Below are 18,809 nucleotides of genomic sequence, written 5' to 3'. Positions count from 1 at the left end.
GCCAACGCACAGAAAACAGCAAATGTGGCACCACCTTTATGCGTCACATGGGCTCCCAGCCACTCCCAGACCTGCAGACTGCTGTAGGGCCCTGTAATTTGTCCTGACTTCCTCTACTCATTGGCCGTGCTAGCAGCAACATGCGGGCACAAACTACGTCTTATTCTCTTTAGCTTCCTCACAGACTCTGATACAGAATTTAAGAGAATAGAAGGAAAAGATATAACATTTATTTGGTCTGAGGGAGCAGACACTAAATAAATAAAGTTGGCTGATTGAAAAATCTTTCACAAATGTAAAAGCCTTATACAACTATATGGTCTCCATCTGAATTTTATCTTTTCTCCAAACTAGAAATATCTTCTCCCATCAAAGCTCAATTTTGGGACTGTAGGAAAAACAAAAAGGCAACTTAAAGATCTTTAGTTCTGACAAGGAATAAAAGGTAACAAAGTTCATCAGTTAAGAGCAGTACGGGGTGGGGTGGGGGAGAATGAAAAAAATCACCACTATCACAGCTCACAGAAGACAAGAAAAAATGATTTTCCCATTAACACATTTCAGAAAGCACTTTCCTCCTACCCTGAAGCTGATGAATTACATTTTTAGATAATGTATGGAAATTTCAGTTAGACATTACCTTCCTACTTAGTTCCTAGTCTCAATCAACCAGGTCATTCTATAGAGAAGGGGGGAAGAGAAGTGGAGAGAGAGAGAGAGAGAGAGTGTGTGTGTGTGTGTGTGTGTGTGTTGGGGGGAGGAGGGGTGGCTGAGTGAACAGGGAATTGGTCTTAGGAACCAAACAGCCAGTTAAAGTACAGAAATAGAAAATCCTTAAAATACTCAGTCCTGATTCACATCCCAGGTAAAAATCCCTTGAGACACCTCTCTTGGGATGTGAGAATATTTTCCTACGGTTATCTGAGTTCAGAAGCAGGACAGAACCATCTGATTTGGAAGGGAAGATGAAGGGAAAGATAGCCAGGGGGCAAAAGGAAACCATACCTGGTCTATAATCCTGCCTATTGCCGTCCTGGGGAAAAAATATGTTGAAAGAAACAGAATGTACCTGCACAAGCTCTAAGCCTCACAGCTCCACTCAATTGCCAACCTGTCCTAATTAGAAAGGATGGGAGGTCCCTGATTGCCCTTGATGGGTGTGTAAGAGGCACAATGATTATATGGTTCACGGTTTGCACTTAACGTTTTGGAGTTCTTTAAGTTCCCCTTAATAAAGCAGACCCCTATTCTCCTGTTTTGTAACCCCATTAGTCTGTCAAATCTTCTCCTTAACTAAAAATTTTCCATTCAACCCCCAACAATAATCAATCCTCTCCCCAAGTCAACAACTCAAATTTCTTTTACTCTTCTTTGTGGAATGTGTATAAAATGACTGCAGGGAGGTGATAAATAAAATAATAGATGCAAATCTGCCTGATTTTCCTCTGAATTCAGGAGGCACATTGCACTGTATCAAGTACATTTGCAAAATCAGCAGCAAAATATGCTGATAAATGCTACTATTTCCTCTACCCTTCCCATTGCTAACGCATAGCCCTCTGATGTGCATGTAGAAAAGTTCATTTAGCTAATCAATATCTTGGGATTTTCTTGGATCTGCATAATTGAGGCTGGGTTTTAAGTATGCTTAAACTTAAGGCGGCATCCATTTCAACACAGTGCTTGGAAGATAAAGAAAAGGAGAACACAGTGAGGGGTATCTTGTGAAGAGAGAATTTGAAGATAAGAACCACTCGAAGTCTATTCTTTCTGTTCAGGTAAGCAGTGACCTTACTGGTCACTGGTATTTTTTTTTTAATGCATATCATGCTATCTTCAGAGACAAAAGATTTTAAACTCTAATTATATTTTCCCTGTACTAAAAGTTTTCATTCCCTAGGTAATATAAATTGTGTTGGTTTGCAAGGGGGAGATGTCAGTTTAGTATTTTTAGGGAAACTGGCAGAGATAAACTATAATGGGACAACTCACAATTAGTCAGAGAGCCAAGAGTTCAAGTCCCAGCTCCCATACTTGGAAGCTAAGTCATCTTGGGTAAATGACTCAACTGCTCCTGAGCTCAAGTTTCTTGGACTGTAAAATGACTGTCTTGGGGATTACATGAAACTTCATTTATTGATCTCAGCCCAATGATCAGCACATAGTAAGCACTCAATAAACACTGGCTATGATTATGAATCTCCAAGAAGTCCCAATTTACTATTTAAATGAGCGACTATATTTAAAGCTTGTAATATAGTATCCAGAATACACAGAAAGCACACAAAAACATACAAAAGCTGCTGCTATTATTTTTATTTGTCTTTGCTGGATGCTGTCAGAAATTACATCAATAAACTTACCCCAGGGCTGAACTGACATTTCAGAAGTAAATTCAAAGCATTTTTGTACTTTAGGATTTTTTTTTTAGAGCTTTTTTATTGTTAATAATGTTATCTTAGAAGCAAAACAATTAAATTCCCACAATGTCCCTATTAGTCCAGTTCCTTGTAAATATATGAGGTAACATAAGGTAACCCACAACCCTCACTCGCCTCTCCCTCTTGAACCCAAGAGACTGTATCCTATGTAATACCTCTTGGCCTTGATGCTCTAACAGACACAGCTTCCTCCCAACCCCTAATCCCCAACCACCCACTGCTGTAGTCCAATCCTACCTCCTGAGAGGGAATTATTAGCACTTTCACAAATCTAAGAAAGAACAGAAGTTACCCAGTGTCACTGAATCAACACTGAGTTGGTTCCTTTAATTAGAGCTGTGATTCTACACACAAAGGCTGTGGCAAAGCATTCACCCTCATGCCTCCAGTAGTGAAGCATCTTTTTTGCCTTATTCTGCTCTTTCCACTAAATGATAATATTAATTACGCCAAAGTCATATATTATAAAGGAAGAATGAAAAGATGGATTAGAGGTGGGGTTTAGGAAATGTTGTCTTTGTCCATCAGGTGCAACTCTAACTGATAATGTTCTGTGTTTTGGCCCCAGGGCACAGCATGTGGGATCTTAGTTTCCTGGCCAGGAATTGAATGGACACCCCTTGCATTGGAAGCTCTGAATCTTAACCACTGGACTGTGAGGGAAGTCCCTGACTTAATGTTTTCATATGCTTAACTTCACTTGGCAGCACTTCAGTATGAGAGGACTGCGTCTGAGAGGCATGACCCGGCTTTACTTCCTTTGTCCAAAGCACAGAAGAATAAAAAAAGACTTTTGTTCTTAGATGGGAATTTTTGCTCCATTCCTTTTGCTTTTCTTCTGTCTACCTAAATCCTAACCCCATTCTTCAAATGCCACCTCAATAGCTCTAGCTAATGGAGACTTCACCTTTCCTCAACCACCCACAGTCCATATAGTCTATTTCATATACTGGTCACTCCATATATTCAGTTTTATAATGGATAATGTTCATTTTGGACCACCCCATCCTTAAACCCCCACTTCAGAGTTCTCATTTGCCTGAAATGGATAGAAAACTACTCTTAAAAACCATACTGCATGGGTACATGAAGAGTGATATCAAGTAAAAATATAACTCTTTTTTTATCACCATGATGCAAATAATCAGTCTAGATAGGCAGATCAAAACTCCTTGCTATCGTACACTGATTTATTTCTGGGGAATTTTCTTTGTTACTTTCCTCCCTCCTTTTTCTGTTCCTTTTCGAGAGGGGTGATAACAAGAGAGACAATTATAAAGATGCAATTTAGCATTCCAGCTGTGCTGGCTTTAAGATATACCATGAGCCACCTAACTATCCTGGTTCAGCCATATGTTTCCTCCCCTAAAATACTAATCATCTAGGAACCTGGATTCAGAAATGCAATCTCAAAGCCTGAAAAACAAAAAGGCAACAACAACAAAAAAGAACTTAATTCAATTATCCACAGTCCACCGGAATAACAGAATTTCTACCAGGGGTTTGGTGTTCTTTGCCTGAGTTCCTCGGTGGCACGAATCCTTGCAGGACACATGCCATCTTCCTTTCTCTCCAGGAGCAGAGGTGCAGGTGGATGGAGAAAAATAAAGAACATAGCTTCCAGAGCCTCCTTGTGTTCACAGATGCACACAAAAGCAACTTGCAACATATATTTTCTCTCCCCGGTACCTAGATTATCCTGATAAGTGTCCTTTCCCAATTGGAAAAAAGAAAATCTAATATCTCTGAGAAGATAAGTAACAGAGATGTCCAAAACCACTGTAAGGGAATCTTAAACCTGGCATTTTCAGTAAATTTGAGTCTCCACTGAAGGCTGAGTTATATCCCCAGAGGATGATAAATATTGTTATCTTTGCCTCTGGTTATACACAGGGGTCTTGTTTTAAGCCATGGTGCATTACGTAGACTTGGCAGAGTGGAGCAACTGCTGCTCAGAGGAATACGATGTTTCACTGGGTTATGGGGGAGGCTTAGCAGGCATCTTCAGGTAACACAGGCAGGGGCGTCGTCACATGCTTCCATGTAAGATCACGCTTTTGGACACGGGGAGCGAATCCCAGCTCCATCACCTGCTAATAAACCGTGCTGCCACGGTAAGTTACTAAACCTCACTAAGCTTCTGCGTCTTCATCTAAGGAAATGGAGGTTGTTCTCAATGTTAAATAAAATAAGGTATGTTCAGTGTCCAGTAAGTACCTGGTCTAGAGTAAGTGCTTGATAAATAATAGCAAGTATGTTCTCGGCCGCATGACACTTAAGTCCATGCCCAAATTCAAATGGAGAATTCATTGACAGCCCACAGCAAGGAGTGAAGCCAGCCTACTGGCAACACCATTAACAGTTTCTGTTTCCCTCCTTCCCTCCTTCTTTCCTTCCCTCCCTCCCCACCCTCCTGTACTTTCAGAAGCCAGAACTTTCTAAGGAGATCGATTACATTCTCTTAGGGAGTGGTTAGGCTGGAAAATCTTAATCTTGAATTCTTATCTTTTTGCCACTTCCCACCCCCTAATCCTCCCACTGGGTATTTAGAACTCCCTGTAAACTTCACAGGATCGAGATGCATTGAGATCTGTAGGAGGTGTTGGAGGAAAAGGGGGGACTGGGATGTTAAAAATCAGGGCAACAAAAATACCTATGATGTCATTTACCCTGACTTCTGAACCACCACCAGCAGCCTTTTAACTTGGCAGGTGTGAAACCTCAGCCTCCCAGCCTGTGTTATCACTTAACCCCAAATGCAGGCCTCAGAGGGTCTTCCACTAGAGAGATCCCCACTCCGTCCCTGCCTCCCCACAGTCTCTCTCTCTCTCCTTCTCTGACTTTTAGCGTAGCCAATTAAACCTGAACAATGGGTGGATGGAGGAAATATGCTGCATCTATGGAATGGTACAGCAGGGACCAGTTTCACTGTTAATTTAAAATGCTAGAATTAATTAGGTAGTGTAAATGAAGAATTTAATAAGCACTCTTTACAGCCACAAGTTCTACTTTTATTAAACACTGCTACCAAATGAGGGCAAATATCTCTGGTCTTTCTATATTTCCCTGCCTCATTCCCATAAGTTCTCTGCAAATAAAATTCTTTTTCCCCCTGAATTAAAAAATGCATAATTATAAATTTATGCCTGAATTGTATTTCTGCCTTCAACCCATAAGCTTCTTCTTTAAGCTCAGATGCCACTGTATGTCTCTGCTTGTGCTGGAGAGGGTGCTAAACAAACCCAAGTTGACAATTTCGGTTTTGTATACCAAATTAAAGGCTGTCTTCGAAGCTGTCACTCCTATTCAAATCCACTCAGTGAACTACCAAATTAGCATTCTTTCAGTAAAGGAATCTGCTTGTTTAAACATGTGTCTTTAGAAAACAAAGAACAACACCATGAATCAGTACTTCTGAAAAATCTCACTACACTTCTAAAGGAACTCTTTTGAAAAGGTGCTTAATAATATTCACTAAGATAGCTGGCAGAGTCCCTATTTAGAAGGTAAGGCTATACCAAAAATACATTTTCCATACAGGAGTAGGAGGAAGAATCATATGGTTAACTGGTTTTAATTTGGTTTGAATTATCATCCTATTATATAAAGATTATTCAGGAATCTAAACATTGGCTTTCTGACAGCATAGGCAGTTCTGTCAAAGGATGGATGATCCAGGGCTCTGGGATAAGAACACCAAAGCCGTGGCCCTATTTGGAGACCTTGATAAAATTTCTCTGTTCTAGTCACTCTTCTTGAAACATACTAACTGTACTTATAATAATAATACCCTCCCCGTTACTGAGAGACTACTATGCAAGATGCATTGTGCTAGGCAGTATATATCCAATCTTCCATTTAGTCCTCACAAAAAATCCTTTAAGATAAGTATTATTTTCCAACTTTACAGAAGAGGAAATTAAGTTTGGTGAGTTATGTGATTTTTATATGTTGACAATTATTTGAGTTTTATGATTTTTCAAAATAATATATATAGGGGACAAATTGACAAGGGAATCAGAAGAATTGGAGAATATGGCTACATGCACACAAATACACTGTATTCTCTGATTTAAAAATCAAGATAACGTATTCAATATTTTAAAGTTTCCTTTTTCCTATATAGGCCAGCTGCTCTTCAGTTAAACTGTCCAGAGAGAGGGAAATAAAAGTCAACATTCAAAAATGATAAATACTCAAAGCTGAGTGTGAATGATTTTAGGAGGGGAGCGTCAAAGCATAGCAGCTTCACTGCCATCACGATGTAGTCCAATATTTTTCTAAGAAAACATTCTCACTTCCAGAAAGATTACAGGGAAACGACCCCCAGCCCCAGCCCCAAAGGATTATAGCGTCAGTATCTGGCAGACGCGAGGTCCTAATGAATGACTGTCAATTAGAAAAAAATCACAACCTAAAGCTTTCAAGTATTGAAGGGTAGGGCATTGTTTTACTTTCCAGTAAAAAGTCGCTGAATTCTCAAAGAGTATCTTCACAACAAACACATAACATAAAATTCCTTCATGTAGCATCTCCCTCCCATGACAGAGTAGATTTATTCCAGGATAATCTGCTCTCCTTAAGGCCTATTATTCCCAGGGACAATGGGCAGTTGTGACGACAATAGCCGCCTCTAAAACACTGTCTCGGACACATGGAAGAACACTGGACACACACGAACCAAACGTTTAAGAGGAAAGGGATAAACAGACAAAGACGAGTACGGGGTTGGGGGCAGAGGGCAGAACTGAGAACTAAAGAACAGAGTGTAGGGGTGGCTGATTAAGAATAAAAGAGGATACAACCAAAGGATTATTTCACATAAAGCAAAGCTGAGGAAGCTCCAAAATCTTTATCTGCTTCCTGGTCCTACCAGTCCGCAAAGCGGTTGCACGTAGTATTCACACACGTATGCATTTGTGACTGTAACCATGCTATCCTTGAATGCAGGACACAAGCTGCAAACACTCAAAGCCACCACCACACACACGCACTCCTGCCAAAGTCTGCATTTCTGATGGAACAAGGTGGCTGTGAATCCCAAGCCTAGAATAGTGAAGAAGAGCGTACCTGTAATTTTGTCTCTCACGAGTTTGCAGGATTCTATTTCACCAATGCTCCCAAAGAGACTCCTGAATTCCTCCTGGGTCATATTCTGGGGTAAATAGTTGACTATGAGGTTGGTTTTGCTGTCATCTGTGGCTGCCCCTGTCTGCATGGGAGAAGGACAGTTTCTATTGTTGCTGGAGGGTCCATTGCTTGTATTGGATGTCGGGCCATTTGACACCTGAGGCTCCATGGTGCTAATTATCTAAATAAAAATAAAAATATTAAGCCTTTTGATATCTCAAAGACACAAAGTCTCTTTCAAGATTTGATTTTATTTTTTGTAAAGAAAGGGAACAAGATAAAGCAGGATGGAGCAAAAGAGATGAGGTTGTGAACACAGCCAATTTAGAAACATGTTTTTAACCAAAATGTTAAACTCCCCTTGCTATTTTTAGGCCAGCCCATAGATTTTGAACACAGACTAGAATGCAGTGGGAACTCTCCCATTATTTTGTTAATGAAAAGCTAATTCCTGTTTTCATTACACAATCACTCTCAGAAATGTATACTTAAGCCACACCAAATTATAATTAAAATGTAAAGTAATAATCATGATTAAAATTATAGTTCCATTAAAGCTGAAAAAGCTAAACATAGAGGGCTACGCTCACAAGATCAAATACAGTACCTGTTTATTAACTATCTCATAAAGTAAAATGACATTAAATTAAGTGGGGCTGTTTCATATGGGAAGGGTTTAGATTTTCACTGATGTTTAATAATGATCAAACTTTAGATTTCATAAAAGCACGCTGGGGAGCTACAAAGTTATCTAATGATGTTTCTCCCCAGCTACTCTGTTATTGTTTCTCCTGGACCTCAAATAAAATAAAAAAACATGAAGGAAAGTTCTCTCTAGGTCTCTACTTCAAGTCTAGTCCAGCCCCAGATGGTCCTTTCACACATTACTCAAAAAAAGACTTCTATGTATTTAAATAGTTACTTAAAGAAATATTTCCACGAATGTGTTAACTGTTTGAGGCAGCATGCATGGAATAAAGAGACAAGCCTCAGTCTCTATCCACAAGGAGCTTACAGTCCACAGAGGACATAGAAGGCAAAGGGCTGCAATTGGACAGTGGCCATGTAATGGAGGAGCAATCAAACCTGCTTAAAGGACAGGGGTACTCAGGGAAAGTCCCAAGAAGATGTTGTTAGAATTAGGTTTTACATGAAAAGTGGGTTTAAGCTCATGGAGCTGGTTCATGAAGATGCCTTGTATGGTATGACAAGCACTGAGAATCAGAAAACTGCAGAGCCAGAAAGAAGGCACTTCAGGCAATACAATTCAGTTCAAAACTCTCCTGTTGGAGATGAATTCCAGAGACATCCAGAGATTTCTTTGTCATCACAGGAAAGTGGGGCAGAGTCTAGGCCTGTACCCAGTTTTCCTGGCCCGAATGCAGTCCATCAGTCCTACTTTTCCATTCTATATGAGCTCCATCCCTTCCTCATCTTTACGGTGTTATTTCCATCTTCTGTGAAATTGAACATCAGCTCCTTGGAAATGGGATCATGCTCTGTCATTCCCTAGTTGTACAACTTTGGGTAAGGGACTTGAACTCTGAGAACCTTAGTGTTCCTCATTTGAAAGAGGAGAAGAACAATGCTGCCTGCTTTGCAAGGTGTTAAGAAGGATCTGGTGACAGAATATATGTAAAGTGCCTGAATAGTGGTGGGAACATAACCACAATCATTGATATCCATTAAAGTCATTCTAGGGCTTCCCCCCTGGTAGCTCAGCTGGTAAGGAATCCACCTGCAATGCAGGAGACCCTGGTTTGATTCCTGGGTGGGGAAGATGCCCTGGAGAAGGGATAGACTACCCATTCCAGTATTCTTGGGCTTCCCTGGTGGCACTGCAAGTTACCTGATGTGACTTCTCTCACTGACTCCCCACCAGAAAGGAGTGAGGCATATTCTAACATCCTCTGTGTTTTTTTATAGACAAGGAAACCCAAGCTTAGCAGATATCTGATTACTAGTAGCTTCCATTATTATTACTATTATTTGGCTGCTCTGAGAAATTTGGGGAGATAAGCCTGTTTATCTAATACACATGTAGTAAACTGTACAAGTCTCAAGGGTACAACTCAAGGAATGTTTACAAAATGAACACAACTCACACTCAAGTAACCACCTTTCAGATCATGATACAGAAAATGACCAGCATTCCAGAAGACTTTCTTGTGTCCCCATCCTCATCATTCATACCACCCACCAAGGTAACCACTACTCTGATTTCTAATTCATAGACTTATTTTTTTTTTTTTGAATTTTATATACATGGAATCACACAAAATGTACCCTTTTATGTCTTTTCACATATTATGTCTGAGTGTCTTTCATGTTTTGAAATATAGAGGTAGACTGTTCTTCTCCATGTCTGGAGAAAATTGCATTGTATTAAAATATTATGTTTTATGTATCTCTTTTACTTTGAAGAACACTGGGTTATTTTTAGTTTGTTTTTTTTTTTTTTAACTATTATAGATAATGCTGCTATGAGCATTACATACACATCCTATGGTGTACATACACATTTCTGTTGGGAATATTCTTTGGAGTCTATTTTGGGGTTCAGGGGTATTTCTGCTTTAGTAGGTACTGTCTATAGTTTTTCTAAATAGATGTACCAACCGACTCTCCCACTAGCAGAATATGAAAGTTCTAGTTGCTGCTCATCCTCATCAATGTCCAGAGGCTGTTTTTTTGTTGTTGCTGTTTTTGTTTTGTTTTGCTCTTTGCTTATTTGCTCATCTGAAACATAGTGGTATAGTAAGAAGGGAATAAGTTTTAGAGTTTTAGCTGACTTAAAACTCTAGTTCTACTACTTATTAGCTCCGTGATCTCAGGCATTTGGGTTCTTGGGCCTGTTTTCTCTTTATAAACCAGAATAACACCACTGTGCAGGGTTATTTATGTACGTAAGATGCCTAGAACATAAAGTGGCTAGAAGCATCGTAACTATTACTCCTCATTATGCCCTACATGGATAAGCTTTGCTCTAATTGCTTCTTCTTCTGATAATCACAACTGGGAACTGAAACCAAAAGAAAGAAAATAAGTCTCAAGAGGAATCAGGGAAACAAGGCAGATGGAGGAAGGTGGGAAGCGTCTAAGATTCTTTGCCATCACGTAGGTAACTAAGTGGCTTCACTTATCACATCAAAACTTTCAGGACAACTGTGGGATTGTGTTAGGCTGGTCCAGAGAGCAAGGAGAAAGTAAAGGGCTCTGTAGAGGAATCTTAAATCAAGCTCTCCTCAGCACTGATTAACAACAACAACAACAAAAATGCACCCAGTAACTCCTATGCAGATACTCTGCCCTTGAGGCAAGGGTCCAGGAAAGAATCAGGGCGTTGTGCCCAGGGGAGGGGTCATGCTAATGGAGATGATGTTTTAGAACATCATCACAACTCCTGGCTGGGAGGTAGATTTCTGCTCTGCCAAGCCATCGGCCTCCTGGGTCTGTGCAGTGCCTCCCTTTGCTGTCTTGTCTCACTGCTTCACTGAGTCAGGTGTCCAGGCAACAAACCTAAGGAGCACCACCAACTCACCAAGGAACATGAAAAACAGAATTTATCCAGTTCAGGAGGCTCGGCCAGCAGAACCACAGAGCTGCCCAATAGCTACATTTTGATTTAGTGGCAAAAAAATCAGTCCCACAATCTACAGAACGCCTTCCCTGCACCACTACGGTTCCTACTCAAACACCTGAGAAATATCCTGCAGTAAGGCAGCATTTAGAGTATCAGTGATGGAGCAGGACAAATGTAAGTCATACCCAGGCACGCTGAGATGCTGTGGGACCAAGACTGTAACAGGTCATCTGACAGCTGTGTTCATTCTTAATTCACTGGATGCTTGACTCACAGACACATGTCGTGAAAGCCAGTACTTGTCCCTGTGAATATTTCACAGGTCTCCCTGCTCCAGAAAGGCCTAGGAAGTATCAGGTCTGCAGCAAAGAAATTTCAGTTCCCCAGTAAGCCTTCTGGATCTCCTTACATCCTGTGTGGATTTCCTAATTTATGTTGACTCCTGGAGCTGAGCCCCATCTGTGCATCAGACAATCCTACCCTAACTGGGGTCCAAACCTCTGAAAAGGAACCATGAAATACAATGTTCAGTACTGAGCTCCTTTCATCGAACAAACCTATAAATCAGGTCAAGTCATTCCCGTCTCGTGGAGATGGAGCTCTCTTTACTCTGCACACACACTGCACAGTTATCCTTTTGTGGACTCAGAAGGAACTGAGGGAAATATACATATGCACACACACAGAGTTTTCTCAATAAAAGCGTACAGTTTTAAAGCTGAGAAACATTTGCAAATGTGTTAATATACATTGTGTAATAAGACCCCTTGCTGGTCTTAATGACGCATCCCAGGATGCAAGACAGGCTTAAAAAAAGAATCAGAAATGTAAAATGTCAGACTGAAAACTGACACACAAGAGAACCAAGAGCGTTACTTGGAAAATAAGAGAAGCTGCGAGGATGTAAATGTATGGAGTATGAAACTACGGCATTTTAAGGTCACATGCTAGACCTTACAGAGAGGACACCTGCAATCTCAACTTGGGAAAAAGACCAGAGGTAAACATGTGTGTTCGTGGGAAGCTATCCTCCAATAAATTCAGAAGCTGGCTTGGCGAAATCAGAATGCTTGCTTCCTCAGGGTAACACCTTTGATATTCTAATAGCACAATTTTCACTGCAAGTAAATATATCAGTTACTTAAGTGTGCATATGTACTTTAATGAAGGATTCTGTGTGGGTCTCACAGCCAACTTCGTAGCTGACCAGGTTCCAACCCCCTGACTCGCCTTCCTTCTCTCTTCTGAACAGCAATTAAGAACAGAATTACAGTCAGCATCCAGAAGAGAGCCTTGAGGAGGTTCAGTTGACTTCAAACTCTAATGGTTACACAAAGCACTGCATTAAATCTTTTATGTTCCCATGATGTATTTTAAGAAACATTATACAGGCAGAAAATTTCAGGGATAAACTATTAAAGCAGTGCACAATAACGCAGGCACTCAAATCTTGTCACTGTCAATGTCGATGGTTTGAATGACTAATTACTCACACTCAACACATTAACCTCACCCCTCCCACCCTCTTTTTTTTTCCTGCAAAATATACAACAAAAGCAAGAGGGAAGGCTTCAGGCATGCAGCTGCAGGGACGTTTATCTCTGCGGAGGCAGGAGGGAGAAGAAGCAGAGGTTGGGCCAGGCTTCTTTCTTTCTCAGGATGATACTGAGAAAAAAAAAAGCCAACCCTCTCAGCCCTTTGTGGCTTCTCTGTTGCCACAATCCAGGGTCCTTCCCAACTATCCTAAGTAACCATTCAATAACATCCTTCGTTATTGTTCACCTAAAGTATATGTTATACTGCTTCCTGGACAGGCCAGGTTATATTCATTAAAAAAAGGGTTTATTTCCATGATAGCTAGATCTGGAAATGTTAGATGAACGGGGATGGAGCTCTGGAGTGCCAGGTACTGTGCAAGGTCCAGGGGATACACAAAGACTGGGAGCTGGCCCTCACTGAGCTCACAGGGTGGATGCATGATGTCAAAGAACATCAGGGGCCACTGAGTCCAACCCTGTAATCATAACAAGGAATCTGAGGACAAGAAAGGGGAAGTGACTTGCACAAGGTCACAGTGCTGGTTAGGCAGAAATGGCACTTAGGTCCAGGCCTATATCTCATTGCGTATTCTTGTGACAATGCAGACATGGCCATTTGGATGAGAGCTTACTTCTATTTTATCTTTGGGGGGAGTGTGAAGATGGTTATATCACAAAAATGTGCCTGAATATAGGTGTGGAGATATGTTTATTTCCTTACTCTTCTGAGTAGAGTACTTTGCAGTTCACAAAGAATGGCAACCTCAACTCCGAGTTCCACAGTAGAGAGACCACATCTGTTTTATTTATAATAGTACCTCCTGCATGTGGGACAGGGCCTGAGAATGGGTAGGTTCTGCATTAAGAACGACTGAATGAATGAAAGTGCTTGCAAGTTCAATAGTTCCTAAATCCTTCTAACAACCCTGTGAAGTATAAGCCAATAATTTTAGTAGTGTCATCTCTATCTTCTGTATAGCAAGAAGATAGAATACTTATTGAGTTCCTATCATATGCCAGACATACATTTAGATATTATTTTAAATGCAGATTTTAAGAGGCATTCATTCAAGCAGGACTGCTAAAGCTTTGGCTGACATGGACCCTGTAGAGAACTTGCTGAATACCTCTGCCCTTTCTCCTTGGAAATATCTATCTATCTATCTATCTATCTATATACACATAACACTTTGGGTACACTAAAATCAATCCTTGGTCTCAGACTGAAATCTCCCAATCGACTCTAAGAGTAGCAATATAATCAAAGGGCAGAAACTTCCCTTCTTTCCCAAATCACTCTTTTCATGGAATTTCTTGCCCTCAGAATTCATTCATTCATTCAAACAAATATTTATTGCCAAAGGGTCCACATGGCAGAGGAGAGAATAAGCATGTCCTATGGCCAGAAAGTCCTTTAAGTGTATTAAGCAAGAGCCATTCTGAAATCCTAAAAAGGACTTAAAGCCTCCTTTAATGTTTCTTCCATCAGCTCATGAATCCCTTGCAGCTCCCTCTATCCCCCACTCTTCACAAGGCTTTCCTGTACTCAAGCTCAGGGGTGGGGAAGCCAGGTTAGAATTATAGGGCTGGTCTCTTGCCTTACACCTGAGGACATCACTATTTTAGGACCCGGAGAGGCAAATCAGGGGTCCCAGCACAGCCCCCTCACCAGTTCTGTCAGCCACAACACGCCATAGCTCTGCTCCAGTATTTTCCATAGACGTGGCAGTCTGACAATAAACTGTATGGTCTTGCATTTATGTATCTTAACCTAGTTTACACCGTCAGTATTTACGTCATGAGGCAAAATAAAAGATTACGAGTTTATATTACAGGAACCTGCGCCTGTAGAACTCACTGCTGACATTTATCATCAGCACAGGACCCTTGTAACTCTATCATGCCACACTCAGCTATTCTCAACTTCTGATTTTCTAGGGGAGGGGTGGCCTTGATACTCCAAAAGCAGGCAGAAGGATCAAGAGAAAAGAACCTAAGAAGGTCACAGGTATATGTTTCTTTTTCAAATACTCTTCCTTCTACTTTCAGTGCCCTCAAAATGTCAGTATTCCCGGAAACTAGAAAGATACTAAAGGACTGTGCTGAGTGCAAACACGTCTCAGGTGTGTACATCTGCAATACACATATGCATTTTATTAAATATTTTAATGAGTATTTAAAGGTGTTTTCTTTTACCATGTTGGAAGGACTTTTGAAAATTTATGTATAAAAGCTAAGCCTTATGTAATAGAACAAGCACTCCCAAGAGCATGAAGAATAATGTTTACCAAGGGCAGTCACTGAATCAAGCCATTAAAGAAATAGGTTTAAATTATTCATGAGAACAAAAATAAAAGTCCTAATTCTCTTTGTAGGCATTTCCCACTTAACCCTTATAAAATTCTGACATGCACTATGTGAGACTCTGGTGGAGCAGCCCAGACTACTGCCTCTCACCCCCTTTTCAAAAGCCTGAAAAACAAATCCCCAAAGTTAGAAAATTACACAGCAGGCTCTGTGTTCCTGAAGACATATTATTTTTAGGAATAATTCTTCACTTTGCTTCTTGCTCCTTGAAAGATACTAAAAATGTCCTTACAACACCCCCCCCTCCAAATTCATATTTCTTTAAAGTTTTGTCCATCAGCTCATAAACTCTATACTCTCTTCTCCTTTTCAAGAGGTTTTAATTTGCTCAGGTCCCTTCAGATTAAGTTTTTTCTAAATGCAATGCTTTCCTGGTTATGATTCAACTGGGAAGGAGCCATAAGTTATTAGTGGGGCCCAAGAGGAGGGGCTGAGATCTATGATCTGATCACTCTAGGAAAAGGGAATTTAGGACTATACCCCCACCACTAAGGTAATGACTCACAGAGACCGCTAGACAGGAGGATCTGGCTGAAGACTGCCTGCATGTCCCCCCAAACCATTTGTACCAAGTTTTTGTAGATTCTACTAGAAGGCAACTAGAAAACTCTAGAAAAAAAAATTAATTCCAACTGGGGAAAACATGCTGACAGTTTAATAATACCTTTGGGCAGATGCACAAATAACCTGAAAGACCTATTTACTCTAGGAAGTTATGTGGTAATAAATTCTCAGCATATCTTTAAAACAAGTGTATTCAATTCAAGACAAGTTTATTGAATGCTTTATAGACTAAGGCACCGTTGGAGGAATTGGGGAAACAAAAATAATTTGATCCCTACTCTTACAGAGTTCAAGTTGAGAGAATGAGAAAGGAGGGGAGATAAACAAATAATTAAAATCAATGGTATACACCCCTTTCTTTAAGCAATTCCCTCCAGACTGTCTCTGATGACTCCCACCCCCACCCCCTCACCAAAAGCACGTGAATGAAATTATACACAGACAAGTCATATGCCACTCTGATACTGAACTGACAATCCTGTTTCTGGTCTGAATGCTTATGTCCTGAACAAATGACTATTTGGAACAATGAGGTAAGCTTGAGGCATTACTCCTCTGAAACAGCATCTTCTTCACTGGAGATGAGCACAGGGCATGCCAAAAGTATTCTCAGTGGTGGTAGTCAGGGTTGTGTTTTTTTTCAAAATCAGCAGCCACTGGAGAGAATAAGAGGCATTAATACTTAAAATAGCAGGGCCAGCATTTAAATGAAAAGCATAATCAAAATTTAATTTCTCTTAGGCATTATTCTCAAAATCACAGAAATCCGAGTTTTTAATCTTGTTCCCCAGACACATCACATACATTTCTCCTCCTAAATAAATACTGGCCTCCTTAATATCTTACAGTGTCCCTTTAGGGCTTCAGTTTTGGCCTAAAATGATCTCCTAGTGTGCCCATCCTGGGGCAGTGCTGCTAAAACCCCCGAGTACTTGGTTTTAACAGACTTTTACAGAAAACTCTCCAGAGCAGAGGGATGGCTTAATCACCTAGTTCACTGTAAAGACAAGGAAACCCTCAAACCGCACCCACCCCACCGTCCATTCAGTCTTCTTTTCCAAAATGGCCTGTAAATACAGTCCCAAACTTTCAATAAGCTCTCTTTGTTAAAGACATATTTGAAAAAGAAATGTCTTTATATTAATATAAATGTAATTTCATGGGCAAGCTCTCAGGCTTCCTGAAAAAATATCACCTTTAATAAAAAAATCAATTGGAAAACAATTTCCTTCCCATTCTACTCCCTAAGACCTCAAACTCTGAATATTTAATGTAGACAAAATAACCAAAATGCCTAATAATAAGCTACGGATTCCTGTTGGGATGGGAGCCAGTTGTGATGGTATCTATGTTATCTTCGTCTTCCATACAAAGAACACTAATGAGTCACTTGTAAAACTGTCCACAGACTAAGTCAGACTTCTGATTAAATGCATAAAGAATAGCCAGTGGCACAATTTATGTAAACATATTAAATACTGTGTATTTATAAAAAGCCTGGCTAGTGGCTCAGAGTGTGAGCAAACTCACCAAGATTCAGCTGTAAAAAGTCATGGGTTATTTGGTATCTATATCATGACCTAAAGCATAGGGTCACTTCTCTGCATTTGTTCTGTGCAAACTCAGATTAAATTTTTCAGAAATCCACTTAAAAATATTTTTTATTTTGAGAACAGATACTTGTTTTCTTAACACAGTTGGGGTAGAGACGAGGAAGAGAGCAGAGGGAAGTGGAGGGAATTAGTATCTAGAAAAATCTGCACAGAGCAACGTTTGCTTTGTTGAGAGGAATTGTATAATGCCAACGGTTCTTCCAGTTCAAAGGACAGTGATTATCTTGGGACATTACGAAGTCAAAGACACTGAGAGAAACAAACCAGTTCTCAGCACCTCAGTGCATGTAATGTAAGTGACCAATATATAAATTAGACCCAGGGACAAGGCACACAGCTGCATAGTACATCTATCTGTTCATCAGTGAAAAGGTTTTGAACATCAATCTGATACGGTAGTTTTAAAAATTCCTTTATCACACTTGCAATTTGGTTTTTGATTTCCTTCTTCACTGACTTCCTTTCAGGTGTTTTTGTTTGTTTTTGTATAAGAAAGAAACATTAGAAAAAAGGGACACCCTCTTGGAAAGCAAGGGGGAGCAAGTAAACTTAGGCTCTAGAAAACCATGGTTGGTGATAATGCAGACCTGGAAGGTCCGTCTAGTCAAGGCTATGGTTTTTCCTGTGGTCATGTATGGATGTGAGAGTTGGACTGTGAAGAAAGCTGAGCGCCGAAGAATTGATGCTTTTGACCTGTGGTGTTGGAGAAGACTCTTGAGAGTCCCTTGGACTGCAAGGAGATCCAACCAGTCCATTCTGAAGGAGATCAGCCCTGGGATTTCTTTGGAAGGAATGATGCTAAAGCTGAAACTCCAGTACTTTGGCCACCTCATGAGAAGAGTTGACTCATTGGAAAAGACTCTGATGCTGGGAGGGATTGGGGGCAGAAGGAGAAGGGGATGACAGAGGATGAGATGGCTGGATGGCATCACTGACTCGATGGACGTGAGTCTGAGTGAACTCCGGGAGTTGGTGATGGACAGGGAGGCCTGGTGTGCTGTGATTCATGGGATCACAAAGAGTCGGACATGACTGAGCGACTGAACTGAACTGAACTGAACTGGGCAGGGAGAAGTGTGGATCTGAATTATCTCTGGACAAAATGCTTACTGAGAACATACACAGAAATTCAAGGTTTGCAAGTGTTGCTTTAAAGTGTCATGAAATAGTCTCTCTTATCTTTATAGGTGGAAATATAAATTGGCACAACCTTTCTGAACCTTATGTTCATATTCTTAGACCTGTTGGTCCATTCTGAAGCTCAGAAGAGAATCCAAAATTCTGTAGACCAAAAGTATGCACAGTAAAATATCTTAAGAACAGTATGCCTAGAAGAGTGAAAAATAGAAACAAGCTGAGGGCCCAACAGAGGGGTGACTAAGCTATCGTATGATTTTGTGATACAGTATTCTACAAATGTTAAAATTATGTTTATAATGCATTTTTATAACATGAGAAAATGTTTGTAATCAATGTAGAGAAAAGGTAGAATTAAAAATGGATTATGTCAATCACATAAACATGCACAGAGTAGGAGGGAAAAAATGAAAATGCTAATAATAAATAGTAGGAT

General features: G+C 40.3%; 1 protein-coding gene across 5 annotated transcripts in view; it reads right to left on the bottom strand.

Annotated features, from left to right (window-relative positions):
- ELAVL4 (ELAV like RNA binding protein 4) overlaps positions 1-18,809 on the bottom strand; it is an 89,571-nt gene that overhangs the window by 44,107 nt on the left and 26,655 nt on the right. For all 5 annotated transcript variants that reach the window (XM_086394274.1, XM_086394273.1, XM_086394275.1 and 2 more), the window contains exon 2: positions 7,512-7,752. In XM_086394274.1, coding sequence (XP_086250400.1) covers positions 7,512-7,752 — 241 coding nt within the window. The remainder of the gene's footprint in view (positions 1-7,511; positions 7,753-18,809) is intronic.

The sequence above is a fragment of the Bos grunniens genome, chromosome 3 (genome assembly GCF_055505025.1).
Source record: "Bos grunniens cultivar Pamir isolate PY7600 chromosome 3, Bosgru_T2T1.0, whole genome shotgun sequence".
Taxonomy (NCBI): domain Eukaryota; kingdom Metazoa; phylum Chordata; class Mammalia; order Artiodactyla; family Bovidae; genus Bos; species Bos grunniens.
Note: the sequence above shows the minus strand (reverse complement) of the source record. Positions and strands in the feature narration are given on the sequence as shown.